The 19,090-nt window shown below is 42.1% G+C and overlaps 1 protein-coding gene across 9 annotated transcripts in view; it reads right to left on the bottom strand.

The window, feature by feature from the left end:
* The window catches only part of fat1a (FAT atypical cadherin 1a), an 81,882-nt gene extending 66,635 nt beyond the window's left edge, over positions 1 to 15,247 (bottom strand). For all 9 annotated transcript variants that reach the window (XR_015844603.1, XR_015844605.1, XR_015844604.1 and 6 more), the window contains exons 1-2: positions 15,114 to 15,247; positions 8,063 to 11,334 (exon numbers count right to left, since the gene is read on the bottom strand). Coding sequence is in view for 5 of the 9 variants with exons in the window: in XM_088302057.1 (XP_088158183.1) it covers positions 8,063 to 11,300 (3,238 nt within the window). In the remaining 4 variants the exon portion in view is untranslated. The remainder of the gene's footprint in view (positions 1 to 8,062; positions 11,335 to 15,113) is intronic.
* Between the last annotated feature and the right edge of the window lie 3,843 nt (positions 15,248 to 19,090).

Below are 19,090 nucleotides of genomic sequence, written 5' to 3'. Positions count from 1 at the left end.
ACTATTTTGCGCCACAGAGTACTGAGTCAAAACTCTACAATAATAGATCTCCAAATTATATATTTTTGAGCTCAACGTTAAAATAGGCCTCAAAATTACCGGATTTTCATCAGAGGGCGCACGTAAAAGTCCCAAATTTTCTCCAAAATGGACGGGGCGCCTTATAATGCTGAGCGCCTTATGTGCAGACCGAGTTCCCCAAATCAACCATCGGCATTGTGTGATCAAGCGACTGAGAAGCTATTGTGTCTGCTTGCACTGCTGTTCGAGTTTTCACAAAAAACGGCGCCATATCTGATTGGCCGAGCTGCAGCGAGACTGGCTGACAATGACGAGAGGGAACCTGCCGTGTTTGATGGAGAACTTGCCCAGCTGTTCATTTCCAATACAGAAGATGAGGACTTTGATGAAAATACGTTTTACTTTAAATGTTAAATACTAATTGTTAAGTACAACCGAACTCAATTTTGCTTTCGCTGCCTTTTTAAAAAGAATATGCTAACCTACATGCTAGCATATATTTTAGCGTGCATACATCCTAAGCAAAGGTATGTTTTGACATGCCTGCGCCCAATAATACGGTGCACCCCATGTATGTGTTAAATACAAACATAGCACCCGCAACTGAGACTGCGCCCTTTAATGCGGTACCGTATTTTCCAGACTATAAGCCGCTACCATATTCCCTAGAATTTGGCCCATGCGGCTAATACAGGGGTGTGGCTTTTCTGTGGATTTTTCCTTCACCGGTAGGAGCGCTCTATAGTTCAAGAAAAGCTTTTTCATATACACAATAACACAAAATTATACTTGACGGCAAGCAATTTTTAAAACTTGAGAAAGAACTGCTGCCCTCACAAAGCCTCTTTAGTGTCTTTACATTATTACAGTAATATATTTGATCATTTTTAATGATATAAAGGCATTTTATTTTATGTTTGTAAATGTCAATGTATGTTGTGAAGAAAATTGCAAATTAAATCAAAATCGCAATATCTGATAGAAAAATCACAACACAACATTTCCCTAAAATCGGTCAGCCCTATTCTGGACTTTATCAAGATGTATGTTACAATAGCAACTGCTAGAAAGTTAGCATTTTATCAGTTTGCTTTTAAAATAGTACTAGACCAGAGGTCGAGGTGTAAAGTCTTTATCATTCTGCTTGACCAGTTTGCTTCCACAAGCTCGTGTCAGGATAACAACTGCTAGCATGTTAGAATTTTGAAAAAGCCCCCGACAATATGAAATCCTATAGAATCGGTCTTGGCACCTTTTGGACTCTGGTTATTATTTTTGCAACATGTTAGGATAGCTGTTAGCACAATAACATTTCATCAGTTCTCACTTAAAAGAGTACCCAACTCCGTCATGGCAAATTATTTTCAATCTATTCGCATACTCAAGCTGCCGTCTTTGTCCTTCATATAAGCATTCCAGCTATCAACATTGTGGAAGTCTTCGTCCCGGTAGCACCAGTCCATAAGGGCACTAGATTTTTCTAGTATTAAAATTTTGATTCCACAATGCATATTAGCAGTCAGCTTTGAAAGAAAGTCCATTTGTTTATGCACAGTCGGTTGCTCTGCATGCGCTTCTTGATTGATTTTAGTCCCGCTACGTTTCTGTATTCATTGTTTTCCTTCAAGGAAAAAGTTTCATAGCCCCAAAATGAAAGTCAATACTAAATTTCATTTTGCAACTACAATAAACAACAGCATTAATAATACAACAAACAATTGTTTGCCTATGCTTTGACCGCTAGTGAACTGGCCGGGTGGGAAAAAAAACAAATTGTCTTATTTAACACAGTTGCGTACCGGCTCTGTGATAGTCGGTTGAACAAGTTTGTCTCTCCTCTAATTTATAAAATGCCGCGTTAATTCCACTTGAGATGGGCTGTGAGACTAAGACCCGCTGTACAGAGTGTCCATTGTTATTAGTTTAAAAGGCCTTGTCGGAGGCCTTGAAGGCAATAACACTGCATAGTGTTCTTTAGTACGTCAGGAGATGAGCTCGATACCACCTGTATATCTGTTAGTGCTGAGGTAAACAATTCCTAAGTAAAGGAATATAAAGTTTTAATAAGCCATAAATGACATGCCATAACACACCATGTGAACGGGGATTTCAGATTACTTCCTAAAACTGTTTTTTTAGTGCAACCATGGACCAATTTTTGCAAAAATGGCATGTACACAAAACTAAAAGTACACAAAAATATGACGTCAACATTGACAAGAAGAAAATGGGAAAATTATGTGTAGAGTAGCAGTTATAACAATATACAGCTTAAATTCACTTTACCTCAGGATAATCGTGAAGTTATAGCCATTATATTACATTTTTTTTTTTGTAAATGTATAATGTGTAAACCAGAGTGCAGTCTCTGAACATCCATCCATCCATTATCTGTACCACTTCTCCTCACGAGGGTAGCAGGGGGTGCTTGAGCCTATTCCAGCCACCTTCGGGCAGTCGGTACACCCTGAACTGGTTGCCTGCCAATCGCAGAGCACTCATATACCAACAACCATTCGCGCTCACACTCATACCGAGGGGCAATTTAGAGTGTCCAATCAACCTGCCATGCATGTTTTTGGAATGTGGGAGGAAACCAGAGCACCCACAGGAAAGCCACACAGGCACGGGGAGAACATGCAAACTCCACACAGGAAGGCTGGAGCCGGAATCAAACCCACAACCACAGCATTGTGAGGCCATCGTGCTAACCAGTCGGGCCACCGTGCCGCCCCTGTCTCTGAACATTGCTTGCTGAAACGTTTTTAAATTGTTTTTTAATAAAACCACAATTTTTTATTTTTTTTGCAAAATTACTACTACATATATTACAAATTAAATCTCGTAGAATTACTTTTTCTGGTAGTAGTCTGGCTTAATGGTCATGAATTTACTTTCACATGTTTTTAACTATATTGCAGTATTTGATCCCGATTTTCTGCTTTTATACACTTGCAATATTATTATTATGTTTTTGTCATAAAATTATTTTACAGTGTTGTTTATCGAATGTGAACATACTACTACTCCGGTTTATCTTGTAAAAGCTACTAAAAAAAAATACTCTAATGAAGGCGATCACGAATTCCATGAAAATGGTGCTTTGTACTTTCAGTTGAATAGTTGTCATCATTCCGACTCTAATTGACACTGAATTGAAGTTCTTATGAGTCTAGCGTGACTTAGAGTAATCGGTAAATGAACAAAGCCTTTTTCCTGTGCAGAAAGAATTTTTTAAGAAGCTTTAATAGGGTTGGCTGAGAATGGCCGCTGCATCCTTTTGACGACCAAAGTGTGCTTTTCGTTTAGCGGCCGGCAATCAACTCTATCCCGTCGCGTGCATTCCTGCCGCCGTCTCCACAGCGACGGCACTCAAGCGGGAGAACTGTTTGGATTGGATTCAGGTGGCACTTTGCAGTCTCTGGGGATTTTATCTGAACGCTAACTAGAGAGGAAGGGTGGTTAATACTACATCTATCCAATACAGCCCCAGACACATAAGTTTGACGTTTGCAGCTAGAAGACGGGGGGAAAAAAACGAGCACAGCCTTTTTTTTTTTTCTTTAACTGAAATGGAAAATACAATAACAGTCTCGCAAAGGAATGCCTTCACAGTGTGCCAAACGAAAGGGCAATGCATATATTATCACGGGAAGAAAGGGCAATGCATACATTATACAATCAGACATCTAGTTTTATGCAGAAATTAACAGTTTACACCTTTTTTACCCAAGAAAATATTAAAAATTCACATCTTCCGTCGCAAGAATATCCAAGCATTATAAGCTTTTAACTGGTTATAATTAGAGCTTGGACTCATACAAAAATCTGCGTTCGCAGTTCGTATTTGCGTTAACGAGCAAGTACTCAATGAACTGGAATGGGTTACTGATTGTAATTTTTTGAAGCAGGCGTGAAACGCCTTTTAGTGCAACAAATGAAAAATCCAATTTGATCAAAATTGCAAATAAAGTGCACTTACGTACCACCTTACTTAAAATATACATTGTCCGAAACGCTTTAAATAGCCTCAATTATTTGAATTTGTATCTACAATATGTATACTCAAGAGTGTTCAAAATAGTTTGCATCAATTTCCAGGATCCCTCGTCATGGCTATTGTGAATTGTCTTGTACCGGCTAGCCAGAACAAAGCGAACCGGTCGTCTACGGTCAGAAAAGTGGCCAAACGCTTCGGATGTTGCTGTAACGACGTGAAAGGCCAGCAGTGAAGTAATAAAGACACAGGCGTTGACGCACTGATGATGGGCTTCACGACTGACTGCTTCCCAATTTAGCACTCAATAGACAGCCGAATATTCCCATGCACATGCATATATGGGGGAATGTTGTGTGCTTTCACACATGTGAGTGACATTCAAAAATGCCTCTGCGCAATACACGGGACATGAATTTAGGAGCTGGCCTGACTTGAATCCGAAAATTCTAATTCTGTTCTTTGTGACTCCCCCCCCATTCCGTGTCAGTGCTATTCACGCCAATGAGACAAGTCTTAAACGTCACGTACCCTACTATGAATTTATACAATTTGTGGATCACCACATAGATTTTATTATTTTGCAGGTGTCTTCACTCCTTCACTATTCTCTTTCAGATAGTCCCCAGTTTGCCTCTGCAACCTCTCCCAAAGCCGGGGAATGTGCAGGTTGAGGTTAACACCACATTCCATGACTATTTTGCTCATTCAGAACAGCAAATCTGGATAAAAAAAGCAGAACTGCGCACCCCTTTTCTGGTTATCCACTGTTTCACTTCACAGTCCCCAAGCAGTAAATTTAACTCCCGTAACCCCGTCATTTCATATTAGTAGTCTTCACACAGTAAAGCAGGACTAGACCCACTCATTTTAGCCGTTCCCTTTTCACACCAACCATCAAGTCATCATATTTGAAGGTTGACTGGTGGAAAACGGATGTCTCCACCCAACATCCACAGTACATACATGAAGCAACCAGACTGCTTTGCCGAAAAAACCTCTTTAGTTCATAAATGAAGAGTATTGTTTCTGATGAACAATGATTTACCGTGAGGTCGTTAAACAGTGTGAAATGAAGATAACTGCAACCTGCCAAATCAAACAGCAACCAGACTTCACATTTACTCTTTCAGTCAAACAGAAGGTGTGTGGCCCCTGGGATTTTTCCACTTGTTCATGTTTTTTTGTGTCGGTTTTCTAATTTTGAACAATTTTAAAAACATTCCAGCCACAAGATGCAGCTGCGGCTCTGTATATAGCAGAGCTCAGTGCACCACTTTCTTTGGTATGCTTTTTGCTCGCCAAACAAACCACACCTTTCATTTAGGCGAACCTCGAGGAGACACTACAATCACGGCCACATTCAGTCGCCTGCTGATCTTGAATATAATCAACGACACTGCAGCTCAACCCTCAGGGATAGTCCAATCAATATACCTCTGATAATCACTTATTATAAGCAGCTGGGTCTAAGACAGGAGATCAAACCAGGCTTGATGGATCTGGGATTACCAATCAAACAGCTGCAAATAATGTCACGCCAGACATCAATTTTGCAGTCAAAACAGCGGAACACAACTGTTGCATGAAAGCGGAAGTAGCCAATAGAGCCGTAAGCATTCCAGTTATCTGCTCGCTTGTAAAACAACATTATACTGCATTCTGACCGTGGGTGGGGGTGAACACACCACAGCTGACATGCGCAACAACCCTCCACGGGCTCCCCCGCTGTCCTAAAATGCTAAATATACCCACCTGAGAGCCAACATTTCCCAAAGGAAATGGCCTGTGGGAAAAAAAAAATCACACGTGGATCCTATTGTAAATCCATATGGAAACAAATGCAGAATAATCAGAAGACAATTGTATAGTTGTAGTCTTGGGCTACACTTAAATTATCCGCATTTGTCTGTGCATTTCTGATGATGCCGTCGGAACTCAGTGAACATATGTTTCGGTGCCGTAATCCAGACCCTCACAAAAGGCTTCGCTCTTCAGGTGTTTCCCCTCACCATTCAATGGAAATGATAAAGTAAAAAAAAAAAACAGTGCATCCGATATGATCCTAGGGCTGTGACAATAATTTAATACGTATCGTGATAGTTGGGTGATTAATATCAATAGAAAATGGCATGGATAAATTATCCATCCAAAAAAAATAAAATAAAATAACGCAGCAGATTCAACCTATCATGGCCCAACTCGTCACAAACTCCCTCCCATTTAGGAAATACAATTTGAGACTTATGCATGCGCCGCTGAGCTAGCGTGACTTAAAACAAACAAACAAACAAAACAAAACGAGTGGTAAAAGGTCGACTTATCAGCCGACTTGAGGGAACGGCCCGTAGCTCCATCACACAAGAGCTCCGGAGAAGCGAGGCCGGCGTACGTAGCAGTTAATCCGCTAACAAGCACCCTCCCCGGACACGCATCACAAGGGAGGCTGGCGTGCGTTTGACTTTTTTTTCTAGTTCATTTTGAAGGTTAAATGTTACATTTTAAAATAAAACAAATCTGAATTCAATCCTTTTCCCTGTTTTATTTTCAGTAGTAAAAAAAATAAAATAAAATAATAATTCGATATATATCGATATCAACCGATATGACATACTTGCATCGCGATATAGTTTTCAGCTATTTTGCCCAGCCCTATATGATCCTTCTATCTGTTTTAATGTTTACGTATGCAGAGGTCATAAACAACGCCAGAGGTAGTTTAACACTTTTGGGGCACTAATGGAACACATATATCTTTATAAGATTAAGGATTTTCCTTGGCCCACGCACAACCCCTATACAATCATTTTCTGTCTTATATTTGTAACTTTTCAACTTTTTACCAAATAACACAAAAGGGTGGTGGTCTGACACTTTAGGGAGTACTGTAAACGTGTCTCTATACAGACCCTCACCAAAAGGATGAGGCCTCAAGGGATTTTTTTCTTGGCCCACCACACTTGTACAATCAGGAATGAATGCCTTACATCATCCTGCTATCAGTCCCACTCCTCACCAAAGATCATAAAAACCAATGGGTGGTCCAAGACTCTTTACACATTACTGCATTCATGTACAGTATATCAAACCAGAAACTGTCCAATATGATTGCCCCTGGATGAATTTTCTGTGGCTAATACATCACTCACTACAATTAGTTTTGCTTTTTCTTACAAGATCTTGCAATATGTATCACTCGTATTTAGTGTTTACAAAAAAAAAAAAAGTTAGCCTTGAGTGGTCTAAAAGTTTTTGTTCTTGACTCAATGTATAAATGCCGCTTTTTCCATACCTGTCAGTTTTGTCCATCCTGATCCATCTAAAAATAGCTGTCCATTCCTAAGATAATAAAAGCTGCTGGTCTAAAAATCTTTGCACGGTGTGTGTGTCTTCATCCAGACCCTCACCAAATTTATGAACACCTATGGCTTTTTTTCCTTGACCCACGCATCCCCCCACTACACTCAATTTTGAATGTCTTACTTTATCCTGCTATGTGCTCTACATTCCAATGATCATAAAAAATAAAAAAAAGGTAGTGGTGGTCTTATACTTTTGCATAGTACTGGAAGAAATCTGGTCTTCCCACACAGGAAGTGGCTTCAAGGAGGTAACAAGCAAGTTCCAAAACAACCACATAAGGTGGTTGTGAGGCTGGGGGAAGGCGTGGGTGCTGTAGGAACTCCTGGAATTTCAGACTGCTTATTTTTTAGCTGATTAAACTCAGATGTTAAAACGATTATTGGGGAGCAGAGCCACAACGAAACAATCCCACTGAAGAATATTTTAAATCAGCTAAAAGATTAGCAAAGGAGACAGCAAAGAAAGAAAGAAAAGAGGTCTAGCCAGGGAAAAACTCGGTTCTTCCACGGCGACTGCTAAGAATGTCCGCTCAGGTCTGGCAAGCAGCTGCTCTCCCTGCCCCCAATGCTTAAAAAAACAGAAAAAGAAAGAAAGAAAAAAAGAGACCAGAAGCAGGAATACTCCCTTCACCTCATTGTTCCACACGAATCATTCCAAGCAGATGCGAGCAAAATGACTTACCAGTTTCCTCATCAATGGAGAATATCCCCAGGCCAGAACCGTCCCGGATGGAGTATCGGATCTCTCCGTCTCGTCCTTTGTCCTCGTCCTCGGCTGTGACCGTCATTACCGAAGTTCCAATAACAGCATCCTCCTTGATAAATCCCTTCTCCACAAAGGAACGGAACAAAGGCCGGTAGAGGTTTTCGTTCACGTCCACCACGTCCACCTCCACAAAGCAAGTGGACGACAACGAGATGGGCTTGCCTTTGTCCTTGGCCTTTGCCGTCAGGTTGTACACCTGCTTGGTCTCATAGTCCAAATTTTGCACAATCCGCACTGCCCCACTCAGTTTGTCCACTTCAAAGTTTCCATCCCCATTGTCCATCAGGCTGTACCGGATCTGACTTGAGGGCCCGACATCGGGGTCGTGGGCCTCCAGCCACATGACTACCGTGCCGACAGGGAGGTCTTCCCTCACCTTAACGCGGTAATTTGGGGGGACAAATTTAGGCGGGTTGTCGTTGACATCCTCCAGAGTGATCTTAAGCGGCACGGTGGACAGGAGCTGGGGCTCGTTCTCTGCCAGGTCACGGGCTGCAATCTTCAAGTCGTAAACCGGATGCAGCTCGCGATCCAGCGGCTTGGTGACTGTCACCACCCCGGACTCTGCATTGATAGCAAAGTGATCCATGCCGCCCAAAATCGTGTATCTCACCACACCGTTCTCGCCTTGATCCTTATCCGTTGAGTCCACCTGGATAATTTCTGTGCCCACCGGCGTACTCTCACTTATTTCAACCGAGTAGGATTCCTGCAAAAATTGTGGGATATTGTCGTTAGCGTCCAAGATCTTGACATCAAGCAGGCGCGAGGAGGACTTCTGCGGAATGCCGAGGTCAAAGACCGTGACATTGAGCGTGTAATGGTCTTTTGTTTCCCTGTCAAGAGGAGAATAAACCAAAAGCCAGCCCGTCTCCATTTCAACTAAGAAGTGACTCTCTGTGTCACCTCCCGAGATGACGTAAACAAGCTTCCCATTAAAGCCACTGTCCGCGTCGGTGGCACCTAAATGAGCGATGCGTCCGCCGACGGGGAGGTCCTCCCTGACTTCCACTGAGCTGGGGAAGGACTCGGCAAAGCGCGGCGCGTACCGGTTGATGGAGTGAATGTCCATGAAGTGGTCGTCGGGCTCAGCCTGCGTGTGGACCTTGCTGCCCTGGAGCAACTTCTCAGCCAGCATGGTCGCCACGCCGGTTTCGACGCACTTCACCTGCACGGGCATACGAGCAGTTATGACCGTTACATTCATGTACATGGGTTGTGTCTCGCGTTCACCATCGCTCGCTACGATCCGCAAACTGTGAAAGGCGGTTTTTGCAGCCGCGCCCTCACTCAGCGTGTTCCTGAGGGAGAGCACGCCAGAGTTTGAGTTCAGCTCAAACAGATCCAGGTCGTCCCCGGCTTTGATGTAGTAGCGCACAAGCTGTAGCTCATCAGCATCTATGGCTGACACAGTGGTTATCTGCTCACCCACGCCGTGGTCTCTGGGCACAGTGACGTCACAGTCCACATTTTCAAACAGCGGCTTATTGTCATTGAGGTTATTCAAAGTCACAGTGACGACTGCTTCCATCTCCCTCCGAAAGGGCGATCCCCAGTCTGAGGCTCTGACTTTAAGACTGTAAATCCGGGGCATGAGCTCGTAATCTAGCAGCTCCGAGGTGCTGATGATGCCTGAGAAATAGTCAATGACAAACGGCTGGGGGTTGATATTGGTGATGCTGTACGTCACATAGCCATTCTCGCCTTGGTCCAGGTCGACAGCCTTCACCGTCACCACACTGGTCCCGACAGGTGCGTTTTCATCAACGCTGGCCCTGTACGATGTCTGCTGAAACTCAGGCGCATTGTTATTCACGTCAATTATGTCCACGATGACTTTTGATGCCGCTTTCCCACCACTGGCCGTCACACCCAGTTCGAAGCGGACAGCCTCGTTGGCACTGATTGGCGCTGCTGTGCTGATTAAGCCGGTGTCGGCGTTGATGATGAATCGGTCTGATTTGCGGCTAAAAGCATATTTCAGCTGTGGGTGATTTGGGAGAGCAGTCACCATTGCAACAGGCGTGTGAAGGGGGGCAAATTCACTCAGGTTGACTCTGTAAACCGCCTTTTCAAAGACAGGGGGTCCGGTTTTGAACTGAGGAGAAGTGACATGCACTAATTTAGCAGATGAGAACTGAGGTGGGCTACCCTTGTCCTTTGCTTGCAAAGTGAGATTGTATCCAAAAGGCTGGCTCTCCCAGTCCACGTCCTTTACCGCTTTTATTTTATACTCCTTGCTTCCTGGGCTGGTTCTCACAGCCCTGAATTGCTGGAGTGGATCACCAGCGACAATACTAAGTGATGCGATCTCCCCGTTGGGTCCCTGGTCGCTGTCGTCTACCATCACAATGGCGTAGGTGGGGTCGGGGTAGGTGTCAGCGGGCGCCAGGGTGACAGCGGTGACTACTGGTGCGTTTTCATTGGCCTGCTCCACCCGCACCGTCAGCTTGGCCGTGCTGCTGAAACCGCTACTTCCGTAAAGCTTCATGCCACGGTCCACCGCCAGGATCTCTAACTCATAAAGCTTGGTCTCAGAGTAGTCCAACCGGCCAGTTAGGGTCACAACGCCACTGGTAGGGTGCACGGCGAACATGTCCGTCCACTCGCGGAAACTGTAATAATACTCCCCATTCGTACCGATGTCGGCGTCCGTCGCTGTCACCTTGGCCACGCTGCTGCGTATGGCTGTGTTTTCTGGAAGTGAGATGCTGTAAGACGTAGGCGAGAAGAGGGGCCGCAAATCATTGGTGTCCAGCACCTGCACTGTGACCTGTGTGCGGCACTCCATGTTGGTACCCCTCTCTGATGCTTTCACAGTCAGCACGTAGTGGTCTCGAACCTCCCGGTTGAGAATGGCTGTGCTACCCCCTTTGGTTCTGATGCGCAAAAAGCTAAAATCTCCCAACAGGTAGTCCTCGGCTTTGAATAAGTTCTCGTTGTCCCCGGAGATGATTTTGTAGCGTATCTCCCAGGCAGGGTCGGTGACGTAGATCCCCATCTTGATGTGGCTCTCGAGGTAGGTCTTGGCGGCAGAGTTCTCGTAGATTGTGGCGTTGTAAACGGGCTGCGTGAAGTGCAGGGAGGCGGCCCCCACTGTCCAGACTAGCTGCAAGAGCAGCGAGGCCAGCAGAAATGTCCACCGCCCCGTCATCGTACCTTTTTCACTGTTGCCGCAGCCGTACCACCTGCACACACAGGAACATCCAGATTCAAGTATTTATACAAACATTTGGTTTTGTCATAGCAGACTTTACACAGATCCGATTGGCTGGATTATAGTGGCAGATATGTTGCGTTTTGTGCAAAGTTGGTGATCGTGTGTAATGTCATAATTTGCAGTCGCAAAATAAGACCCAATCTTCTTCACTCCAGGGAAATCCAAGGTTTCTCATCTTATAGTCTGTTAAATTATAATTCTTTTCCAACAGTTTTGAAATAATTTGGGCTTTTTTGGGGGGGCTCATAAGATGGAGCCCTTATAAGTCAAGATATGATATGTTATAGTCAGAATCGTGCTAAAATATATTTTCCCTGGCTTAATTCCCCATTAAGAGCCAACCTTCAAGTTTGTAAATTCATGGTTTATTCCCGAGTAACATTCCATCCATCCATCCATGCATTATCTATACCGCTTCTCCTCACTAGGGGTCACAGGGGGCGCTGGAGCCTATCCCAGCTATCTTCGGGCAGTAGGCGAGAGACAACCTGAATTGGTTGCCAGCCAATCACAGGGCACACATAGACGAACAACCATCCACACTCCCACTCATACGCAATTTAGAGTGTCCAAGCAACCTGCCATGCATGTTTTTGGAATGTGGGAGGAAACCGGAGTACCCGGAGGAAACCCACGCAGGCACGGGGAGAACATGCAAACTCCACACAGTAAGGCCGGAGTTGGGATTGAACCCACGACCGATGCTGTCTCTCACTGTGAGGCCATCGTGCTAACCAGTCGACCACCGTGCCGCCCCGAGTAATTTTAATCCCTTTAATTCCCACAGAAAGTTTCCAATTTGGGAGATTTTCAGAATTTTACAACGACTCCTATTTGGAATGAAAGTGTTCGCAGATACAGTTGGACCTCCATCTATGACCACTTTTAGTAACTATTTAGGGGAATGGGAACATAACCTGCATTTGCACGTCTGACACGGTACGGTAGGGCTGCTCGATTTAGAAAAAAATATTAATCAAGATCATTATAGTAAGAATTTAAATCATGATTATTCAAACTAATATTTTTTGGGGGAACAAAACTTTTTTTTTTATGTCAACAATATTAAGACAAATTAAATTCTTTGAAACAATATAATTATAATATAATATAATTAAGTTCCTTTCAGATTGGATTGTTTAGGAAACTAGTTATTTTAAAGTAAAAAAAGGTGTAACGGTATAAATTCGACTGTGGTATCCTTGTATAAATAAACAGTGCATTGGAATTTACTTACTTAAACTTCTAAATTGTCATAGAACTGTTGGAACATAAACAATTTCAATAGAGCGCTCAAATTTTGAACTCAAATATACTAACTATAGTATTAGACATTGTAAAATGAGTACTATTTTAACAGTGTTTTATATATATAATAATACCGTATATCATGATCGTATTTTTCCGATTATGCCAATCGTTGAGCGTAATAATCATAATCTCGATTAATTACACAGCTCTGGGGTACGGTACTTCTTTATGACAACAAAATGATTTAGTAGAAAATTCATGTTGCTAAATGGAATAGCAATGTAATAAATGAACACTTTGCTGTGTTTTTGTTTGTCCTGAGTTTATGACTTACTGTGGCAACGTAACACAAATTTGTAGGAAGGTGGATTGTCACCGACTTACAGTAACAAAGTAGAAAAGTCATATTTCCGATAAATATTTATAACAATACTCTCTCAATTCACCAACTAGCGCTCCCTTGAAAGTAGAAAAAAGGCACCAGTTACACCCATTGACACACAATTGAAAACAAATCAAAAAGTCGGTCATTTTGGTTCGAAACAGCCATTTTCGGACTCAGACATTAAAGAACTCCAACCTGGGAATTCACTCAAAAAGCCCTAAGCAGAAATCCAAGTCCAGTGATTCCCAACCTGTGCAGTGCCGTGGGAAACTATCAAATTTCACAGGTAGAACAATTAAATGCCCCCCCATTACAAAGGAGAAGGTCCAGTAACCTGTGTATACACCTGTGAAAATTCACTCAACGGGATAATACGTTTGTGTTCAACTCAACACTGAGTCCGTAAATTTGCGAGTAAATCGAGATATTATCATTTCACAATAAATTGGAACATTTGTGCTTGGTAGTGTGCCATGCATGTTTTTGGAATGTGGGAGGAAACCGGAGTACCCGGAGGAAACCCACGCAGGCACGGGGAGAACATGCAAACTCCACACAGGATGGCCGGAGCTGGGATTGAACATAAATATATATATATATATATATATATATATATATATATATGTATATATATATATATATATATATATATATATATATATATATATATACACACACATAAACCCACCACACACACACACACACACACACACACACACACGTACGTACACGCCCGCGCACACGCAAACGCGCGCACACACACACACCGTATTGGCTGAAGGGTAAAACCAAACCTGGGCCAGATAATTAGGCGTAAAATTTGAAGGTACATAATTTTGTGAAAACAAAGATGCCATGACTCATTTCATTGCAACTCATATCTATAATAATACTAATACTTCGATTTTTTTTCCACACAAACACAAACTAAACGGGGCAGGAAAATAATTATTTTCATGTATGCAAGACAATGAAAACATTAAATTTGGATGCTGCCTTTTCCCATTTCTAAATGTGTAAATAGTGCACGGGGATCTGTTTTTTTTCTCTAGTTTTTGCATGCAAAAAAACTTGTCCCACCGCTTTATGTTCACGCATTTGAGCAAGAACGCTACAATACTATCCAAAATAATGAAATGTTGACAGCGTTTTGCCTCTACTTCCAAATGCCGTGTGAACATGCCATTTCCTCAGCAATGTCCACTTCATAAACGGTGTGACATGTGCTGTGATAAGCTACCACATCACATACGTTTTCCGTGTGTGTGGGAACAGTCTAGTCTAGTGACTCTTTTATGCATCCACTCTATTAATGTGCGCGCGCCACAAATTGCCCATAAACCACCGTTGCGTACACATGCCATTATGCAAATGTATTCCATTTCGCAGACTTATTCCTCTCCATCAATTATGCTCTGATGATAAAGAAATTCTCTTATGTCCCAGTCCCTGTGCAGTCATAAAAGTAGTTCCCCGGCTCATAAAATGCCAGCAGCAATTACCATTACAGGGGAAATAAGATATCTTGAAATCCGTACACTATTATTTACTAGTGTATCTTGCTTTGTCGTGAGGGTAATCAGTGTTCACCTTAAATTTGAAACCACATAGCCTGCAGGTACAAAAGAACCATCTGCCGCTTGTGGGCGTCCATTGTGAGAGGCTATGAGAAAAAAAGACCAACTTCAAATATCTGAGTTTAAACAATGGATAATACGGATTGTGCGAAAGGACATGAACCGCACAGATAAACGTTCTCCGTTTCAAATAATGCGCTTTGAGTTGGTGCCTAAAGTGAAGCGCTTGAAGAAAAATAGTTTGAATTCCCATCCCCCAACTCGAAACATCAACCTCATGCAACAAGCCCAGCGAGGAATTTGTTCCAAACGTATGGAAAATCGAGCTTTTATTCAAACAACGAACGCCAAAATCCCACTCCCAATATTAAAATGAATAAACTGACTTTTACTTGAAGCTTAGTCTCAACTCAACAGCGACGTGATTTCGTTCGCGAAACCATAAAAGGCGAACTAACGCGCAACTTTTCCCCACTTTATTCCGTGCAATAACACACGGAACCGGACTACTTGAGGACAAAACACGCCACGTACCTTTTTTTTCGCCCCCCCAAATAAATAAAGATTAATCCCGAATCTTGGGGGGTTTGCTGAGTACTTTATGTAGTCCAAATATCGGCATGGTGGTACGTGGAGCTCCCACAAGCTCGCCGATCATCCATCTGGTGGCTCCTCCGAGCGGTCTCGCGCTCTCTCTCTCTCTCTCTCTCTCTCGCTCTCGGTCTCTCTCTCTCTCTCTCTCTCTCTTTCTCTCTCTCTCTTTCTTTCTATCTCTCTCTCGCTTGCTCTTGCCGCCCTCGTCCTCACCACTTTCACTCGTTTGCCGCCTCCGCCGCGCACTACACTCAAGCGTTTCTTCAAACAGTGTGATATCACTCCACCCTGCGCATGTCACGGAACTACTTTCACGCTGCCAACAAGTGAAAAAAATCAAACGATACGATAGAAGTAAATGTTATGTATGTGGTTATTTATTTAATTAAAATTTTAAAACATGTAATATATTTAGTCAATCAAAGAGTCACGTTCTAAAAAAAACACACATATTTGTTTCGATTCCTATCCGACTGTGACACTAATTATAAGCTAATAACAACAAGCTAAATAAACTACAAGTGAGTCAATTGAGGTGAAAGTAGCCGCACAGCTTTCTGGAAATGAACACTTAACCCCAAAAGGCGAGAAGTGAGTCGAGTTGTACATTAAGAGTAAGTATTCAAAATAAATACACACTTCAACATAAATTCCATGTCATGACAGGTGAATAATCTTCCATCTGGCAGGCCATGATAATCAGCAAAACAAAACGAAGGCTCCAAGTCAGCCTGCATTAAGGTGAGTGGGTGTGCGTATTGTTTTTATTAATATGCCTCATTATATGGATACTCAATTCTGTAAAAAAAAAAAAAAAAAAAGAGGGCAAACGTGAAATTACTTCATGGTGTAACAATGGTTGGAGACAGTATTATTTTCCATTGCACTCTCTTATTTATCTAATTTATATATTTGTCTGTATTATTGTTGTATTGCACTGGAGAGGGGAGCTCTCTAATCTCGTTGCACTCTTGAGTACAATGACAATAAAGGGATTTCTAATTCTAATTCTAATTCTATTAACTGTAATTACTTTATAGATGGAACTGTGCTTGGTTTTAAGATTTTTTTTTTATGATCCAGAAGCAATACTGCCTCTTTTCCTGGTATACTGTTTGCTGATGATGCCGAGGCAAATACAAGCAAAAAGTGTTTTCTTGTGCATTATGTTTATGGTGACCAAAGAAACATTTTTGAAATGGGCAATATTGTAGTTGCAACGAATGACATACAGTGAACCCGCACATTTGCAGTGTAGCATTGGAAAAAATTGCTTATTTGGTGATTTATTTCATTAACATATCCTCTATAATTTACTAAAAATCAGACCCATTTGCTGATTTTGTGCTCAGGCCAAGGCAACAAATGCCTTTTTGCACTGCACTTGGTTTTCTTGGTATCCATTACGGGCATAGCTGGGCACGACCCTTTTTGCCGGTCAGTCCCCCATCCTCCGGCCACAATCTGAGTAGCCTTCCGGCCTCGACCCTCTGGCTTTTTTTTTTTCAGAAAAATTGAAAATTGTTGGCCCCCGAAACAATACAGACCCCACAAAAAAAAAAAGGGAAAAAAAAGGTTTCCGCCCTCCCCTGCATCCCCCGACCACGGTCAGGCGACCGAAGCAGGGACGGAAAACATGCACTTTTGACGCGTCCTGAGGCAATTTTTGAGATGAACTTTTGGCTGCTTCGCGACCACATAACACAATAAATATTATATAAGTGTGGTTCTAAACCCTGATATGTGCCGGTAGACATGATTCAAAAGACACTTTCAGCAAAGACGCTGCTAAGACCTTTTTATTAGATTGTTGTCTAGTAAATGCGCAAATGCTTGATAACCAAATGAGCTTACAGTGGTATGACATCATCATGTTAGTGATGTTGTTGTTCAACGTTGTATGTTGCAGAATTTTCTGTTTGTTTGTTTTTTAAGAGGGAAGGACTAATAATAAAAAACTTTTCAGTTTCTTAGGTTTTCGTCCACAAAACGTATTTGAACAAATAGCATGTTTTCCACATTGAAAGTCGTAGAAAATAGGAGATGCTTATCAGGATGCCCTTGAACGCATTTAAAAGCTCACCTCATGCCTGAGTAATGGCTTTGACCTCACACATTCCTCTCTCTTACTGCCATAAGTGCACAACTCAACTCAATATGTATCATCTGTAGGCTAATGCTGTTTTTTGTTTACCATTGCAGTATTTTTATCATTGCGTATTTTTTATCATAGCAGCATTTTTATATATTTCTCATTTGTACCATTTTCAGACTTCCCTCTCCACTATGGACAGACATTAGGAGTGTTTCCTTACACTCATATATGTTGAGAGATGAAAGTGTGTATATACAATACAATTTTCTTTATATAGCGCATTTCACAACAGCTGGAGCTGTAACAGTGCGCTTTCCATATGCCGTCAAATGAATTAGCAGGTAATTAGAGCACAAATTAAAACACATAAACACATGGGGATATGTGTATATACGTCTATACTGTACGTTTATATTGGCATAGGTTTGCTTTTTCTGAATGTTTGCTGCTAATGTTATACATTAACGGCTACATCACGCCGCCCTCTCTGTGTGACCGATATCTTTGCTGCTGTAACACTGCAAATTTCCCCATTGTGGGACTAATAAAGGCCATCCTTATCTTTATCTTTATCTTCCTCAGAAGCTTTGTTTACTCCATCCAAAACTTAATAAGCAACCCCAATACAACATGGCTTTATGTGTTGAAGGAGACATATTGTGAATTATTTGCACACTTTAAATAACGTGTGTGACCCAAATTTGTCAAATGGATAAGGAATTACAGCATGCTTTGCAGGCTTTTTTTTTTAACATGTTTTGAGGGGGCAGTCCTTTCTCATGCAAATGAGCCACTGCTCAAACACTCACTTGCCTCATGGGCCAATACAGAATGAGGCTTTAGTTGCAAACGTGGCTCGAGTTAGGGCATTTGAATGAGGTGAGTGGCTACTAATTGCAGGCGGTATGAAGAAAATAAATGAGCACATGAAATAACACTATAAAGTATGGATTGTATTTATACTCATGGAGGTGTAACTTCTTCATTAATGGGGCGCATGCAGTGGACAACATCCCCTGCCCCCCCCCCAATGATGACAAATTCAGATAATATTCAAATGTTTGCCACTCATCATGTTTGTGCAACATTGCTGCTTGGCTAAAACTTTTGGCATTGCTTGTCAATCTCTTGAAAGCGGTACGTTCAAAGCCCAGCCTAGTTTCCAAGTCATGGGAGTAGAAACTTGTCATGGGGGTGGAATTAAGTAAACTAACACCACTGTTGCAACCGAACGTGAAAAGTTTCAAATCAATTCGGATGTTGACACGTTTTGGGAAATAGTCAGGTAATGATTCACTAATTAATTTAATTTCATAGAGACCCAACGAATCCAAAATAATTCTGATCATAATTCTTTTAGTTTCCTGATCAACTACTCTTTTTTATGGCCGAATGAATACACTGTTCTGCATCTGTGTCTTCATGCAATATAATCAATTGCATATAGACAGTCTTGCAAAAGTTTGACATGAACAGGAGCTCGTAAAAGAGGTACTTTAAAAAAAAAAAAAAATTAAAACTTCTCTTCTCCGGGATGGTGACTACAACTGTTGTGTAACAATTTACCCAAAGATTTGGCATGCAAATATTTTGGGGAATATGCAACACACTCGAGAATTACCCGTTTGTCTAATTTCCCACTTGATGTGTGGGCAAGCTCTCCAGTGCCCAAGTTATTTGTATTCAAGCCATTGAAAGGTCATTTTTCCGCAAAATATCCCCTTTAATTTTGCAACATCTCCCAGAAATGCTCCTGTTGCTGGCACCGTTCAGCACAATTAGCCCCACTGTTATCTGAACATTCTGGCAAAGTTTCACACTT

Source organism: Idiotropiscis lumnitzeri, chromosome 8 (genome assembly GCF_059441095.1).
Source record: "Idiotropiscis lumnitzeri isolate Australia: NSW breed Sydney's pygmy pipehorse chromosome 8, RoL_Ilum_1.0, whole genome shotgun sequence".
NCBI classification, from domain to species: Eukaryota; Metazoa; Chordata; class Actinopteri; order Syngnathiformes; family Syngnathidae; genus Idiotropiscis; species Idiotropiscis lumnitzeri.
The sequence above is the reverse complement of the archived record's forward strand: the minus strand, read 5'-3'. Positions and strand labels throughout refer to the sequence as shown.